The sequence below is a fragment of the Papio anubis genome, chromosome 8, assembly GCF_008728515.1.
Source record: "Papio anubis isolate 15944 chromosome 8, Panubis1.0, whole genome shotgun sequence".
In the NCBI taxonomy this organism is placed as follows: Eukaryota; Metazoa; Chordata; class Mammalia; order Primates; family Cercopithecidae; genus Papio; species Papio anubis.
In genome coordinates, this window is record NC_044983.1 from 65,881,678 (window position 1) to 65,897,414 (window position 15,737).

The 15,737-nt window shown below is 37.3% G+C and overlaps 1 protein-coding gene across 17 annotated transcripts in view; it reads right to left on the reverse strand.

Annotated features, from left to right (window-relative positions):
* NCOA2 (nuclear receptor coactivator 2) overlaps nt 1–15,737 on the reverse strand; it is a 296,372-nt gene that overhangs the window by 101,131 nt on the left and 179,504 nt on the right. For 14 of the 17 annotated variants that reach the window (XM_003902848.5, XM_009213185.3, XM_017962086.3 and 11 more), the window contains 2 exons: nt 3,806–3,910; nt 1,035–1,207 (listed from right to left, as the gene is read on the reverse strand). In XM_003902848.5, the coding sequence (XP_003902897.1) occupies nt 1,035–1,207; nt 3,806–3,891 (259 nt within the window). In that variant the 5' untranslated portion in view covers nt 3,892–3,910. The other 3 variants (XM_009213183.4, XM_009213182.4, XM_009213181.4) reach the window with 3 other exon arrangements.

The window sequence follows — 15,737 nt, forward strand, 5'->3', positions numbered from 1 at the left end:
GCCAAGGCAGGAGGGTTGCTTGAGGTCAGGAGTTCGAGGCCAGCCTGGCAAACATGGTGAAACCCTGTTTTTACTAAAAATACTAAAAAATTAGCAGGGCATGGTGGCAGGCACCTGTAATCCCAGCTACTCGGGAGGCTGAGGCAGGAGAATCGCTTGAACCCAGGAGGCAGAGGTTGCAGTGAGTTGAGGATCACACCACTGCACTCTAGCCTGGGCAACAGAGTGAGACTCTGTCTCAAAAAAACACCAGATTACAAAAGATAATAATCTCCCCAGGCCTGAAGGAAAGCAGTACGCAGATACTTGAAGAGCATGTATTGGCCCTGGGCACCAAGATATTGTTCATACATGCCACATAAAGATTTATTTTTGGCACCACAAAGTCAAATGTATTCTTAAAAACATTATTTTCTTAATATTTTTCTGTAGGCAAAAATATCAAAGAAAAGAATCATAAAATGATCTCAGAAAAAAATAAAACCATAGGAAGAGAACTGTCACGTTCTGTGTTTTGAATTCACAGATGGATTTCTTACTGGAGGTTAGAGCCTTTCAAATCTCTTGTCATTCAGGATATGAAATTCTAATCTAGTGGCATGGCCAGTTGAGTCTCAGACTAATCAAATACGCTGACTAGCTGAAACAGGAGGTGCTTCACTTCCTTACTTCTGGTTTACATCCCAAACTGGCTCCTACTTGCAACTTTTGACGGTCACTTGCTGTGTATGCCTTGAAAATGCCACGGTGTGGGGTGAAGAATTGTGGGCACCTAATTGAGTTTACTAGATGAAAAGTTCCATCACCCTGACTCACCTCAGTCTCCTCTGTCTTTAGGGAATGGCTGAATTTTATACAAAGCCTATTTATAAACCACTGCAAGTGATACGTGCATTCATCTTACACTGTGACATCATTTCCTCATCAATAATTTAAGCACAAGAAATGGATTAAAGGGACTCTGAAGGGACTTCTCACACAGGGAAAAACAGAAACCAATTCAACTCTTCAAAATACAAATTCAGTCCTCTTACCTTGTTCTTTGATCTGACGAATTTGCTTCACAGTTTCTTTTAAGATTGCACATTTGTCAGGTTTGAAGTTAAAGTTGTCTATATCATTAAAATTTGCAAAAATCAGCTCTGCAAGTTCTTCTATATATTTATTTTCCTGTTCACGATTACGTTTTTCAGTGTTCCTTTTGGGGCTTAAAAGAAGAAACACATTTTTTTATGATGTATTTGAAAAAGAGCTATTGTGAAAAAAATGAATGTGTTAAACAAGTTTAATACAAAGATAGCAAACAAAAGTTACCTATATCAATGCAGAAATACCTTGGGGGGGACAATTTTCCAAAAGTGTTCCATGTTTAAAAAAAAAAAATCAACCTAAGCCCAGTTTGTAATGAAACTATCTGTTCAATGTGTTTGGCATCTCCCACTGGACTGTACGCTTCACCGTGACCAGGACTGTGCTCACCACTGTGCTTAGTGCAGTACTTGAAACAAGTGGGCATCAAATTAATTGACAAATAAAATAATGTTTCAAAAAGGTAAAGGAGGTTATATTTTAAATTTTATTTAAGATTAGTAAAAGGAGAGAAGTTAATCCAGTTATAATAGGAATAAATTTCGATAATTTTTGGTAAAACATAAAAAATAAAACCAGATATTTATAATTTTATAGACTTCTTCAGAATGTTAGTAAGCAAACCAAACAGCCTTTTTAGGTAATGCAAAAAGTCACAACACAGCTAGAAACAAAAGCGAAACTGAGCCAGGAAATATGTTAACTGTCCAAGCTGAATGACATGCAAAATATAAACAAACAGTCCAATTTCAACTAAAGTTTAAAAAGGTAATGGAATGGAAAAATATCGAAAGAGGCAAAATCTTCTCATTAGAATGTGACAAAATAGTAAACTCAAAAGTTCCTTTTCATAATAACAGCATACAATTATTTTCTCAAGTGCAAAGGGGGGCCCATTAAATGACATTCAAACAGTACAACAAGGAAGAAAAGCAAGTTGCTTAATGTAGCAGCTTTCTGTATTTTTATATATAATTATTTGTATATAATATTAATTTAAAAATTTCTGGATTCACAATAGACTTTCATATATTCATCTCTAAATATGTTTGATTTTCATGAAGTAATACATAATATAATACAATGTCTCTATTTTATAGTGTTTACACAATTTGTCCAGGATCACCCCACGAATTACTGACACAGTAATTCAGAATTTGTGTTTTTTACTAAGTCTCATTTTTACCCGTAGCTTCCGTTCTTACAGCAAAAGGGAAAGAGTGGCTGGAATACTTAGAATAGCCCAGTTCCCATTCTGGCCCCCTCCACTCATGCCCTCCCACCCTCACACAAGGTAAGAAATAAATGACAAATAGGTGAGAAAGGGGAGCTGTGTTTAAAAGACCCCTCAGCACCCCAGAGGGAGGGCTCAGAGACCCGCCACTAAAGCCCACAGCTGGAACAGTTCCCATTTTCTCCCACTGCCTCCCCAGGTAGGGTACTGACTATTAAAGGCAGTCTGACAGACAGAAGTTTGTGGTTTACCAGCAAGTACTAGGGAACCTAGAAGAGCTGGGGGCTGGGATGTGGAGAGTGGAGATTTAATGGGCTTGATGTTTTGCTTGGCAACTAGAAGGGGAAAAGGGAATATAAAATATTGGTGTTTTGCCCTTTCTCCTGCTCTGCCTCTCTTGATGACTTTTCCTAGCCCTCTTCCCTACTATTTCATGTCTGATGTTTTTATTGTCCATTAGGTAGAAGATGTTGTTTTTATTTAATTCTTAAAATTATTTACATGATTTAAAACATCGAAAAAGTGAAAAGTCTCTCTTCTACTTTTGATGAGAATTATTTGCCTTGTTCTCATCCACCGAAACAGGTAGCAACAATTACTGTTTCTTGATTATCCTAAAACAATACAGATTATTTTTTTCTTCCTTGTTTATACTAATGGTAGTATTCCATAAACATTTTCTAAACCTTGCTTTTCATCTGTAACAATATTCTTAAGAGATTTTTTTTTTTTCATATTAACCCATAAAGAGCGTCCTCATCTTTATCCCAGCTGCACTGTGTTCCAGGTTCTAGATGTACCACACTGTTTAATAGACGTTTAGGTTTTTCCGAATCTTTTGCAATTTCAGTAACCTCATATACACATCATTTTGCAAGTATGAAAGTATGTAATAGGAAAGTTCCTAAAAGTGGAATGGCTAGTTCAAACAGGATATGCATTTATAATTTTGATAGTGCCAAACTACCCTACATGGGCATTATAGCAATTCACACTTCCACCCATAATATATGAGATGAAATTTGCTTTAAAATTGTTTGTTTTATTCACTAAAGAGTCACATTCTTTGTTCTCAACTCAGAAGTACATGGGTTTAACATTTTATGTCATTAAAAATAAAACAACAAAAAATAAAACCCATTATAAAATTAACAGCACATCTTTTTACTATAGGATCTTCTTGTTATAATGCTGTGTAATCTAACAGAAAAGGTGTGAAAAACTCAGAATTATTAAATAAATTGACTCTAAGAGTCAAAAGATATCAGAAGTTTACAGCTTTCCTCTTTTTGTAAAGAATACAATCTGTAACTGATTTGCATATTTAAAATGTAAGTAAGTATATATTCAAAGATTTAATTGTTAAAGAGAAAAACCAACACAATATTTGAATCAGGAGTAAAATCAATGCTAAAATAACAAAGAAGCACTCCTGTGGCTTTAATAGACAATACTGATTCCTTTTCTCAGCAAGAATCTAACCTGGGTCCAAGTTGGTCAGGACATTCCTTGCGCTTTCTTGTCTCTGCCCTGGAGGGGTCAGAGGTATTTTCTCCCATCCCACTCATCTTGAACACATATCAGCAACTAAAACAGAAAACAGAGAAGAGGAAGAAAAAAATGAAGAGAACTGATGATGAAGTGTCTGATCATTTTACCAACAATAAAAGAACTTCGACTCCAATCAGAAATTTGACACCAGTAATTAACACATTGTTTTATGTGCATGTATAATTTCTAATATACAAGCTGTCTCTTTTAAAAAATCTTTTAAGATTAAGCAAATGTAAAGGTTAACATTTAAGAAACAAACAAGCCTACCTCATTGGGCCCAAACTCTTTAAACAGGAGTTGTATTTCAACAGCACTATGAACTACAATCTACCAGCTCTGGGTTTGGGTTGCCAGCCTCCAGTTTCAAGAGTGATCTTGCACCATGTGGAAACTACAGGTGTTGTAAGGGGCTCCTCCCAGTCTCTGTTTTGGGTTAGCCAATGTGAAGTTTGTGCTGCAATAGCTCACCCATGACAGACAGCCCAGGGAAGAGCCAATGCCAGGACACGAAATTGAAGGTTTTCAAATTTAACTAGGTAGATCTGACACCCCTGTAGCCCCGAGTTCCTCTGCACAAGGCCTCTTAATCAATGCCCCCTAGTGGGGGATCTTGCTGGCCCCTCGAGAAGCTCCTGTGCCCGGCTCTCCTGCAGTAGCTGCCTGGTTGCTCCTCCCTCGGTGCCCTCTCTCCGTGGCAGCTCGCCTCCCTGCACATAGCATGGTTACTTCCTCTCTCACATCCTGCCGCCTCCAAACTTTCCTTCCCTCAGTTGGTTCTGGCTGCTATCGCCAAAGGTCTTAAGATATGCCCCAAAAGTCAGGTGAACTTTACTGACCCCAAGTGGGAAGGACCATGATCAGCTCCTGCTTGCTGAATTCCTCTCGGTAAGAAAATAAAAAAACATATAAGAAAATCAGTGTGCTCGTCATCACTAACACAATCAAAATACTATTTAGGTAAGCAAGAACAAGCCAGTGACAGAGGTTTAAGTACTAAAAGAGCTGAACAAAGAGACTTACAAAGACTGTGAGGAAACCATAAAAGACTGCTACTCGAGGTGTTCAATAACTGCTTACCAAAAGAAAAAACAATGCAGCAGGACAAGTTGAAATCTGCATTTCAAGTCTTTCCTAGAGCTCCTATTCTATGCTACTTCCCCTTCCTTCTGGCCCCCAGACTTCTAAATCGTCTTTGCCCTCCTTTACTTTTTGTAGTGGCTTCTTTTCTTTTCTGGATAGAAGAAAAAAAAAAAAAATTCAAAGGGAAGGCCAAGTGCACTAGAAGACAGAGAACTTAAGGAAGATGACAGAGGACAATCAAGAGTAAGGACAAAGCGCAAGGAGGGCTAAGGAACATAATACATACCAGTCAAACCGCTAGGCCGCTTCTTCCCTGTAATCTGGGCTGCCCAGTCTCAGCTGTACTACACTAATTTCTTCTGGCCACTTCTGATACAACAGCGCAGTGGAGTTAGTTTTTTTTTTTAAAGAGCCATATGTAAGCAGAATGAAGAAATATTGTATCCATTTAGGGAGGCTGCACCAATGGTACACAGTTGATTTAAGAGGTAACACAGAAGGGAATAATTCTCAAAGCTGACACCCAAGCTTCTTGCTGGTTGGAGCAATACAACCAAGTCCCTATGTCCCACACTGTGGTCACAATTTTGGCCTGATAATAAGTATAATCTGTATTTATTTACTATGAAAGAAGCAGACTATGAGAGGCAGGATAGCAGAGAAGTTAAGGGCCAGTATTCATGTCCAAGCTTCACCACTTTTAGCTATGTGAGGCTCACTTGAGACCAGGAGTTGGAGACCAGCCTGAGCAACACAGCAAGATCCCATCTCTATAACAACAACAAAACCCTAAATTCCAGAATCCTTCTCAAATGATACCTTATAGACATTCACTTTCAGTACTTCTCTCTGAACCACAATTCTCATGGTTTCAATCATGAGATGTAAGAAAAAATATTACACATCCAGTCTAAGTAAGCTTTCAACAAATGACCCAGGAGATTTTCACTCTCAAAGCAGCTTTCTAGAAGTCATACAAACTTAAGAAAGTTTCTATCATTAAAATATAGCCTTCAATATACAACATAGCAAAATACCCTATACAGTAGGTATAGGTGGCAAGTTTTGCTGTTAAAATGGCTATTCCCCCCCTCCAAAAGTATTGCTAAAAAGTATAGTATTATCAGAAAGATCAGAAAGCTTTCAATAGACAATTAAAGGAAACGACTGTTTTACCTAAAGTCATATACACCCAGTTTGAGGATGATTTAACATTATCTGCATCATTTACCTGTGAATATTCTGAAATACATACACAAGCAACTGCAACACATGAGGGACAGCACTGGGACATAGGGACCAGAGGGAGGGAGATAAGGAGCCATTTTCTAGTCTAAGTATAGTAAAATCATTTGAGCAGACTGTTTATAATTTGCTTGTACCTACTCAAGGTTGGCTTAAAAACCACTCTATTTGTAGATTGAAAATATAATTTACCCTTGAAGTAAGTTATTTAAATGCCAAGTTTTCCCTTTATATTATGTAGTGGTATCTTAAACACATTTCCTCAAAATCTGCAACTTTCGGGTTGATGAACATAATTGCTTCCTTATATTTTTGTGTCTAATGCACATATCCTCTTCTCAGAGCACTATTCCTAGGCTATGTGCCCCGGTACACACCTCCTACCAACCTTTCCACCACCAAGGGAAAAGTGAGGTGGAGTCGGGAATGCCTGGCCAAGCCAAGGAAGGATGGCTGCCTCCTGGTAACCTCCAGGAAGTGCCAACACGCAGGGGTGCCCTGTCTAAATCATTGCAAATCACCCATAAAAACAAAAAGGAGACAGACCTGAGACCAAAACCGGGGAGAGAATGTAACACTGACACAGGAAAGGGAGCAGGAGGACGGGGGGTGACAGGCAGCTGCAATCCTAGAGCAGACACATAAATTTATGCCCTGTGTTTTAGTGCGAGAGTCAAATAAATAATAGAGAACCTCATGAATGAGGTGCTCTAACCTAGAGGACTGTCTGATATTTCTGATGCCCTGTGTGAGGAGGCTGGGCTGGCAGCAAGTGTCAGTATTTCACACTGGAACAAGAGGTGGGGCCAGGTGAGTTCATTTCTCCCCCACTCAAAATACTGGGCAACGCAGAAGTGATGCAAATAAAAATCAGAGAGAGATACATAAGTTATAAAAATGACTTTCTTCTAGGTTATATAAATTACTTTTTCTATATAAATGTACATTCTAGTGTATATTCACTCATAGAGAAATATCTAAAATAAACGATATGGACAGAGGAATTTTGATGCACTTTTGTAGACTGAAGTTAAAAAAATTCATTTCCAGAGTAAAGGCAGGAGATGGAAAATACTAAAGGGCAGCACTGAAGGTTCTAAAATTTCATTTGGTAACCAGCCCTAAATTAATAGTTTCTTATAATTGCTGCACACTCACATGAAATTAAAATTCTTAAGCATCTCACTCTCAATGCTGAAACTGTTTAATGTAAATCACAAAAACTGAAAATGACACAAGTAAACTCTCAGGCTGTATTTGATGGTAATTACAGTCATTGAGAGCAAACCAGTTTCTACCAGATGTTGGGGGTTGTAAAAGGACAAGGCTGAAAAAAAGTTTCAAATCATCCATTCTTGTTATCTGTAACTACACAATAGCCCTGCTTTCACAGTGACCATACATCCTCCCTTACATCCCTTGATATCAACTTGGATGAGCTAGACAGTAGGGAAGAGTTACAGCCTTATGATTAGTAACTTTTATCTCTAAAAAGTAACAATATTCTGGGAGGGGTGAACAAAACCAGCTGAATCCTTAGCATAATGACAGAAAGCAAAATAAAATGTTAAACCTCAACACAACTCAAAAATGTACTCTTTCACGGGATTCACCAATATAACTTACAAGTTAACAAAGCTTTGCTCTCCACACAGTCTCATACCATTAAAGCTTGTTAATCATCCATAATTTATGTAAACGATAATATGCATTTTATCTTTTATCAGGACAGGCTATCTTCCAAACAAGGCTTGTAAAACTGCCAGATGCATTATATACAGAACATATTCAGTTAAAGAATAAGGATACTACTGCTGCTGAACACCAAACATAATAAAGTGATCGAACATCTATCCCAATTGCTAGCTCCAACAACTGTTCTTAAAGTTAGGCCCTCTCTGAAATTTCCCAAGTTAGAAACGACATAGAAAGAGCTACTGGAAAACTTCTCTTATGAATGTCTACCCGAAGAGGACCCGCCTGATAAATCATCTAGCTCTCGTTATGAGAACAGAAAGACTTAGAGAGAGACTTCCGAGGTTCCTTCTGAACTCTCTTTACAATAGACATATGAAATTGTGTAACATGTAATCTAATCTTTTACAAACTTTTAAAACCAAGAAATGCTCAAGCAATATTAAAAGTATATATAAAACCTCACTTAAATACCCTTCCATTTCTATTAAACTAAACAACAAAAGGACAATCTTTTAGAGCCCACTGTTTCTCAGAATTCCACCTCAATAGCTAAAGCTGTATCCACTATTGCTTTCCCACAAATGAAAACATTTGCTCATTCTAAACTGGCAACAGTTTTTCCTTCAAAGTATACTGTGTTCCAAGAGCGATCCCCTTATAAGCATAAAAGCAAGATTTCTGGGCCACGCTCTGATAAGTCTAAAAAACATAGTATCTAATGCTTCAATAAACAAAATGTGCTCCTTGGCTGTAGATGCCTGAGAAAGGTAGAACAGAAAGTAAGCCAAACTTGGGAAGTCACTAAGATGATACAGAAGACATCCAATTGCTAGAGGAGGGGAAAGATCTCTTTTCAAATAGGGTTAATTGGTCGAAATTACCCAAAGCAGACATTATTTTGGCAAGATCCCAATTTCTGGCAACAGTTGAATAAATATTCTATGCAGGAAATATACAGACTACTCAGGGATACACTGTTGATTCATACAAAGAATCATCACACAGACAAATAAAACAGAAGTAGAACTATGTGGATTTACTAAATGCTAGGATGACAGCACATAGAAAATCAAACTTTGCTCCCCATTGGCAAACTAGTAATGCATTTAACAGTGATAGAGGACATGACACAATATTTTTAAAATTTTTACTTAGTAAAATTATGTATTATTTCCACCCAAGTGTCATTACTCTTTTTTACTAGATCATAAGGTCTCTTTTAATTTCATCTTTACATAACACTGTAGTGCTTCTTGGTTTTCATACAGTAAAATTTTAATCTGCCTCACATACTATAATCTGTATCTACAGATTAATGTACAGACTCATAAAACTTTACATTAATTCATATAGTAACAACAGTTAAGTTACCAAGATTTAGAGGACTTACTTCAAATAAATCCAGAAAAATCTAAAATTTGTTTTCAAATAAGTTTTCAACTTTACTAGTTTAGATCAGTTTACTGTACATTTGCCTTTTTAAAATAACAGTAAGATAGACACAAACCACTATTATTAGGATATGATTTTTCAATACTAAAACACTAGCCATTTATCATTAGGTAGAGGATTAAAGAGAGCAACATATCCTACAACTACAACTAGTGTCTAGGTAAAATGGTTTTAGCACCTACCTTCTCTTATGCTGTGTCTTAGTCCAGGAACAGTAATAACAGTGTATAAACAAATGTTTAAGCTAAAAATTTCTTCCTCTCAGTATCGTCTGCTCTTAGATTACTTTTGTATAATGGCCTTAAAGTGGTATATTAGATAGTAACTAGAAGACATATTCCATTTTCTGACTGAAAGCCAATAATACTCATGAATTTTTTAGCTGAAAGACACTTCAAGATGCCATTGGGAAGACTGTAATAAACACATTAGGCTGCAAACGGGCAGCAGCAGCTCTTTAACACATGCTGCAATAATCAAATAAATGGCTACATTCATGTTCACTGGTTACACAAATATTTTGCTGTAACATATCCATCATCTGCATCTCTCCTAAAGAAGGGGAAAACCTCCTTAAAAGTCTTATCTTAGCAAAATTCAGGGCAGAATACATAAGTAGCAGGGAGCTGTTCTAAACTATCATTACCAACATGGGGGAAAATGTCTAGTCTGACATCAGTGGCATATGATGGTTTCTACTTTCTGAATTCTCATAGGCCAAGTTCCTTAACATAGCCTGTCACTGGACTGCTTATATATCGACATCAGCTGGTGCGAATATGGCCAGGAATAGCAAGACTAGGTTTTAATAAGGCCTCAGATGAGAAAACATCGCAGGAAGAAGCTGCATTCCTTGCATAATGTAAGCATTTTCTCTCCCCCTCAAGAAGAGTGTACTCAGTGTCTTTTTATTATTCTGAAAACCAGTTTTCACCAAAGGCTTAGCATTCTGGAAAGAAGTCATCAAACCAAGGACTACAATGTAGTGCTTGTGCTTGAGTTTCATAACTTGTCCAGACTAAAATTCAATTATCTTTCTTTATTCTGAAACCCATTTTAAATTTTGTTATGAGATTTAAAAAATGACTTTCCAATTCATGAGAAAGTTAACTGGCAAGGGCAAGACAGTCTGTATCTATACAAATAGTGTTTTTTTAATCATTTGAGTTGTCAACAGTTCTTAAATAAATGAGAGTTCTCTCTCATAGCATAATATGTTGTTTAGGTTTTTTGCTAACATTTATCGAAGACTTACTATGAGTTAGGTTACTTTGCACATATTTCCTTGCTTAAAAACCACAATTTGATATGTATATATACATCTTATAGATTATATAACCTCTCTAACCTGTTTCCAGTAATTTGCGTAAGTCACACAGATCACAGGTGTAATGATAATAACCATCATCTATGGAGTGTTTCCACATTGGTTGGCATTTTCTACGTACTTTACCTGTATGCACTCCTTCAGTTCCTGTAACAGCCTGATTATCACCATTGTATAGATGAGGAAATTGAGGTACAAGAGAAATAAAGTAACTTGAAAAAGGCCACACAGGAAATCTTGGAGCTCATGAATCCAAACAGTTCCTCAATTCTTAACCACTGTAATGTGGGCATTAAAGGTTCCTATACTTTGACACTTTCACTGAAGAGAGAAATTTATAAACTAGTGTATATTATAGGAAGCAGTATATTTTAACTTAGTAAACAGTGACTACGTAATTTGAAAGCCCTTTTCTTTTTCTTAAAAACAGTATCACTGTGAAATGTAAAAACACTTCTTTCTGTTAAACAGTGTGTATGTTAGAATCATGTATCCCTTTATTCAATAAATAACTAATGCTCCAGGCACTGCTGCAGACACTGGAGAGAAAGTCATGACAAAACAGCTAACAATCCCTGTCCTCCTGCAGCTCACATTCCAGCGCAGAAAAGATATCATGCTCAGCTCATGCACAATTATTCCCCGAAGATAAGCAAATATTTTTGTTATTATTGAATTTATTATTAAGTTAGTAAGACACCAACTAGAAATTTTATCTGGCATACCAATAACGCTCAGTTTCACTCAAAACAGTAAAAACCTTCTTTCTTCTGTTTCAGAAATGGTAACTGGTTAATTTTAAAAGTCAGTTATGAAGGGTAATTGTAAAAATGACACATACCACTTTAATAATTTCCTTTTAACTTTAAACACAAATGTAACTTTGACTCTCAGTCTCCATTGGTGTTTCACAGTGCTTTTCTTGCAAAAATCACACCTATAATTTATCATATAAATAGTGGACAATAAAACCAGTCTCTACTCTCCAATTTCTGTTTATTCAAAACAGACCTAGAACTTATAGACACTTAGATTTCTTAAAAGTGCTTATAAGGTACAGATTTGTATGATTTTTTTCCCAGTGTATTAGACATGTGTTATGTGTCCTATACACCCATTTGGCAGCAACGTTTGTTCATTTCACTTTGAGTCTCAGTTTTCCAGAAACAAATGTATCTTTTCAAACTCACACTCGATACGTTACATATATTTAATTAAATTATGTCATTATAATAACAAGTACAACTGGCAAAAACTGTCTGGAAACAAGAATCTGGCTCTCGGTAGGCACACAATATCATGGCTAGGTGCAGAGTGCCCCACCCCCGCCCCACTTCTCCCTGTTCTCCCGCTCCTCTGTTCCCCTACCCCTCTCCTCTCCCGTCCAGAGTGGGATGTACTTAAGTTGCCCATCATCCTGAGACTCTCAGACAGTGGCAGCATCAGGCCAGGATTTATTAAGGGGGAATGCAGATCTTGGGGGTATTCTAGTCTATCAGTCCAAAGGAGGTTTGTTTTTTTTTTGTTAAATCAGAATTTACACAAACCCAAACTGAGGGTAGAGGTCATTCAATCATTCAACAAATATTAGTGAATACCTATTATGCGCCAAGCAAGGTTCTAGTTATTGGAGAATATAGCAATAAACAAAACAGACCAAGTCAGTGACTCTTACATTCTAATAGGAAAGTAGGGAGACGGTGGGGAATAGTAAAACAAAAATATTTACCACATCAGATAGTGATTAGAGATATAAAGAAAAACAAGATAGGGCCGGGCGCAGTGGCTTATGCCTGCAATCCCAGCATTTTTGGAGGCCAGAGCAGGAAGATTATGAAGTCAGGAGTTCGAGACCAACATGGTGAAACCTGCCTCTACTAAAAAATACAAAAATTAGCCGGGCGTGTTGGCGCGTGCGTGTAATCCCAGCTACTCAGGAGGCTGAGGCAGGAGAATCGCTTGAACCCACAAGGCAGAGGTTACAGTGAGCTGGGATCGTGTCATTGTACTCCAGCCTGGGTGACAGAGCAAGACTCCATCTCAAAAAAAAAAAAAGAAAAACAAGGCAGGAAGATTAGGATAGAGCATAATGTAGATGGGGTGAGGGATACTATTTTACATAGGTAGCCAGCAAAGTCTTCTCAGATGGGTGTTATCTGAGAGCTTTCTAACAGATCTCTAAGATTCATAATATAATTTCTTTAATATGCAACCATTAATCATATGAAAAGCTGTACAATGTTGTGGCTTAGATCACATTCTCTGGTGTCGACTCTGGTTGGAAATCCCTAGAACACCACATATATTAGTTATTTGACCCGGGGCAAGTTATTTAATTAACCTCTTTGGAGCTTTGCTTCTTCATTTGTAAAACTGGAGCAATAATACATTACCTTTATAGGCTTGCTGAGAGCATGAAATGTAAAGGGCACAGAAGAGCAGCTGGCATATAGTAAGGGCTTATTTAATAAACATAAACTGTTATTTGAATTTAATAGACTATAACTGTTAATAAAATAATCTAAACTGATGGTGAATTTGGAAAGAAAAATTAAACAGAAAATTAAAGAACTAAAAATTAATTTAAAACAGAAAAGTTACCAAAATATTAGCAATTAAAGTATTTCAACAGGCACTACGGGTGTAATTTAATTTTTGTATTTTCCAAATTCCCTTTCATTAACACATCAGACTTTTGTGAGTTTATAATAAGAACAAAGAAAGAAAGAAAGAAAGAAAGAGGGAAAGAACAGGAGGGAGAGAGGAAAGAAAGAAGAAAAGAAACGAAAGAAAGAAGAAAAAGAACGAAAGAAAGCTGACTGTGCTGCTGGGAAAAACAAACTAAAACCTAGGCAAACCAAACGGAATTTTTAAAGTAACCTGCTCTTTGGAATATAAACTGTAAGTGTATGAATTGTTTACATGCATATTTACAGAAAAAATATTGCAAAAAATGAGGTAAACCTATGCGGTACTAAGTGGCACAAAGACTGCCTACAATGAATGAAATGAGAAATTAAATCTCATTTTACTGGTATTAGCAATGAAATTTCAAGTAAAAATTATTTTCTTTGGTAAACCAAAGGACATTTCTATAACAATTTCCAAACTACTAAATCTATATTATAACTATACTTAAAACTTAGGGTAAACTTAAATTTACCCCAAGTTCTTCTGTATAACATAGACAGATATTTAGGTATTTTAGAGTCACTAGCATATCCTATGTTCTTTAACTATATGGACCGCTCATGTTTTTTTCTTCTACCAACTCTTTCAGAGCAAGAAATATATCTAAATCACAAGAGCTTTCCAGTAAAGGTTACTAAAATTGCCCTTCTTCCTCAGAAAAATCTAGTCTATCCTTCCAAAGCAGCTCAAAGCATACTCTCTTTACGCAGGCTTCATTGAGTCCACCAGGAAGAATTAAAGGTTCCCTTTTACTTGTTCAAAGCCCATGGTACATTAAAGTGAAAGTAACACTTTTTTTAATGCCTCCTGATCAGCTGCCTCTTTCCCAGGAGAAGGTCCAGGGTGTTTGTTGGCACCCATGGTCCCCATGAGGCAGCCATTTGTGGGCCCCAGGCAGGTTCATGCTGCTGCCTCCCACTCCAGTTTCTCTGTGTCAGGGATGGGCCTTAAGAAACTCGCTCCTTCCCTTTTGTCCACTGTCACTCATTTAACTCCAAACTTTCCTGTGGGTTCTTTACCTCGTTCAAACAGAAAAGCAAAGTGGAGGCAAAACTTTCAAGCATGTGGCATGAAAAAAGTAGAGGACCCAAATTTAATAAAGGCTTGTGGTTTGAGAAGAAATAAGGGACATAGTTACTGCCTTTTTTGGCAGCATAAATAATGTTTCCTTTCTAGGGTGACGGTGTAAGAAGTATTCTTTTTTTTTTTTTTTTTTTTGAGACGGAGTCTCGCTCTGCCGCCCCAGGCTGAGGCAGTGGCTCTGGATCTCAGCTCACTGCAAGCCCACCTCCGGTTCACGCATTCTCCTGCCTCAGCCTCCCCGAAGCTGGGACTACAGGCTCTCGCCATCCGTCTCGGCTAGTTTTTCTTATTTTTTGTAGAGACGGGTTTCACTCATGTTCACAGGATGGTCTTGATCTCCTGACCTCGCGGATCCACCCAAGGTCTCGCCTCCCAAAGTGCTGGGATTACAGGCTTGAGCCACTGCTACCTCGCCAGAAGTATTCTTTCTCTGAAATACTTTTTTATGCTCTTTTCTCTATTTTCTATAGAGGTAGAAAATAATAATAAGGAAAAATCTAGTTTGGGAGGACCTCTGAATCATTTTCTTACCATACAAATTCCTACAAACTTACTCTTGGTCAGATCATTACAATAATTCTTAACACTATTTGTTATGAGGCAATGGTTGACATTAATAACAAAAATGGCAGCTCTAGATTAACAGAAGCTCCCCTGCTCCAAAAAGATACCAATTTTGTCTCATAAAAATAAATCAAATTAGGCCAGGTGCGGTGGCTCATGCCTGCAATCCCAGCACTATGGGAGGCCAAGGGGGGCGGATCACCTGAGGTCAGGAGTTTGAGACCAGGCTGGCCAACATTGTGAAACTCCATCTCTACAAAAACACAAAAAAAATTAGCCAGGCATGACTGCATGCACTTGTAATCCCAGCTACTTGGGAGGCTAAGGCAGGAGAATCACTTGAACCCGGGAGGTGGAGGTCGCAGTGAGCCATTGCACTCCAGCCTGGGTGACAGAGCGAGACTCTATCTCAAAAAAAAAAAAAAAAAAAAAAAAAGCCAAATTAAGCATTTTTATTTGCAAATAACACATACCTACAGAATGTTTACTGAGAATTACTACAACTTAGACAGTTTTTTTTTTATTTAACAAAAATTCATTATATAGATGGAATTTGAAAATTACATTGGCACCTAAAAATGTGAGTCAAAACCCTTAACCATTTTTTCTCCCTCAAGCGATGGATTTTGGTAATCATCAAAACCAGCCAATATTTTAGCTATTTTAAGTTTCAAACTTGAGACACAGGCAAGTAGCTGTCAGCAAAAGCATAATCATATT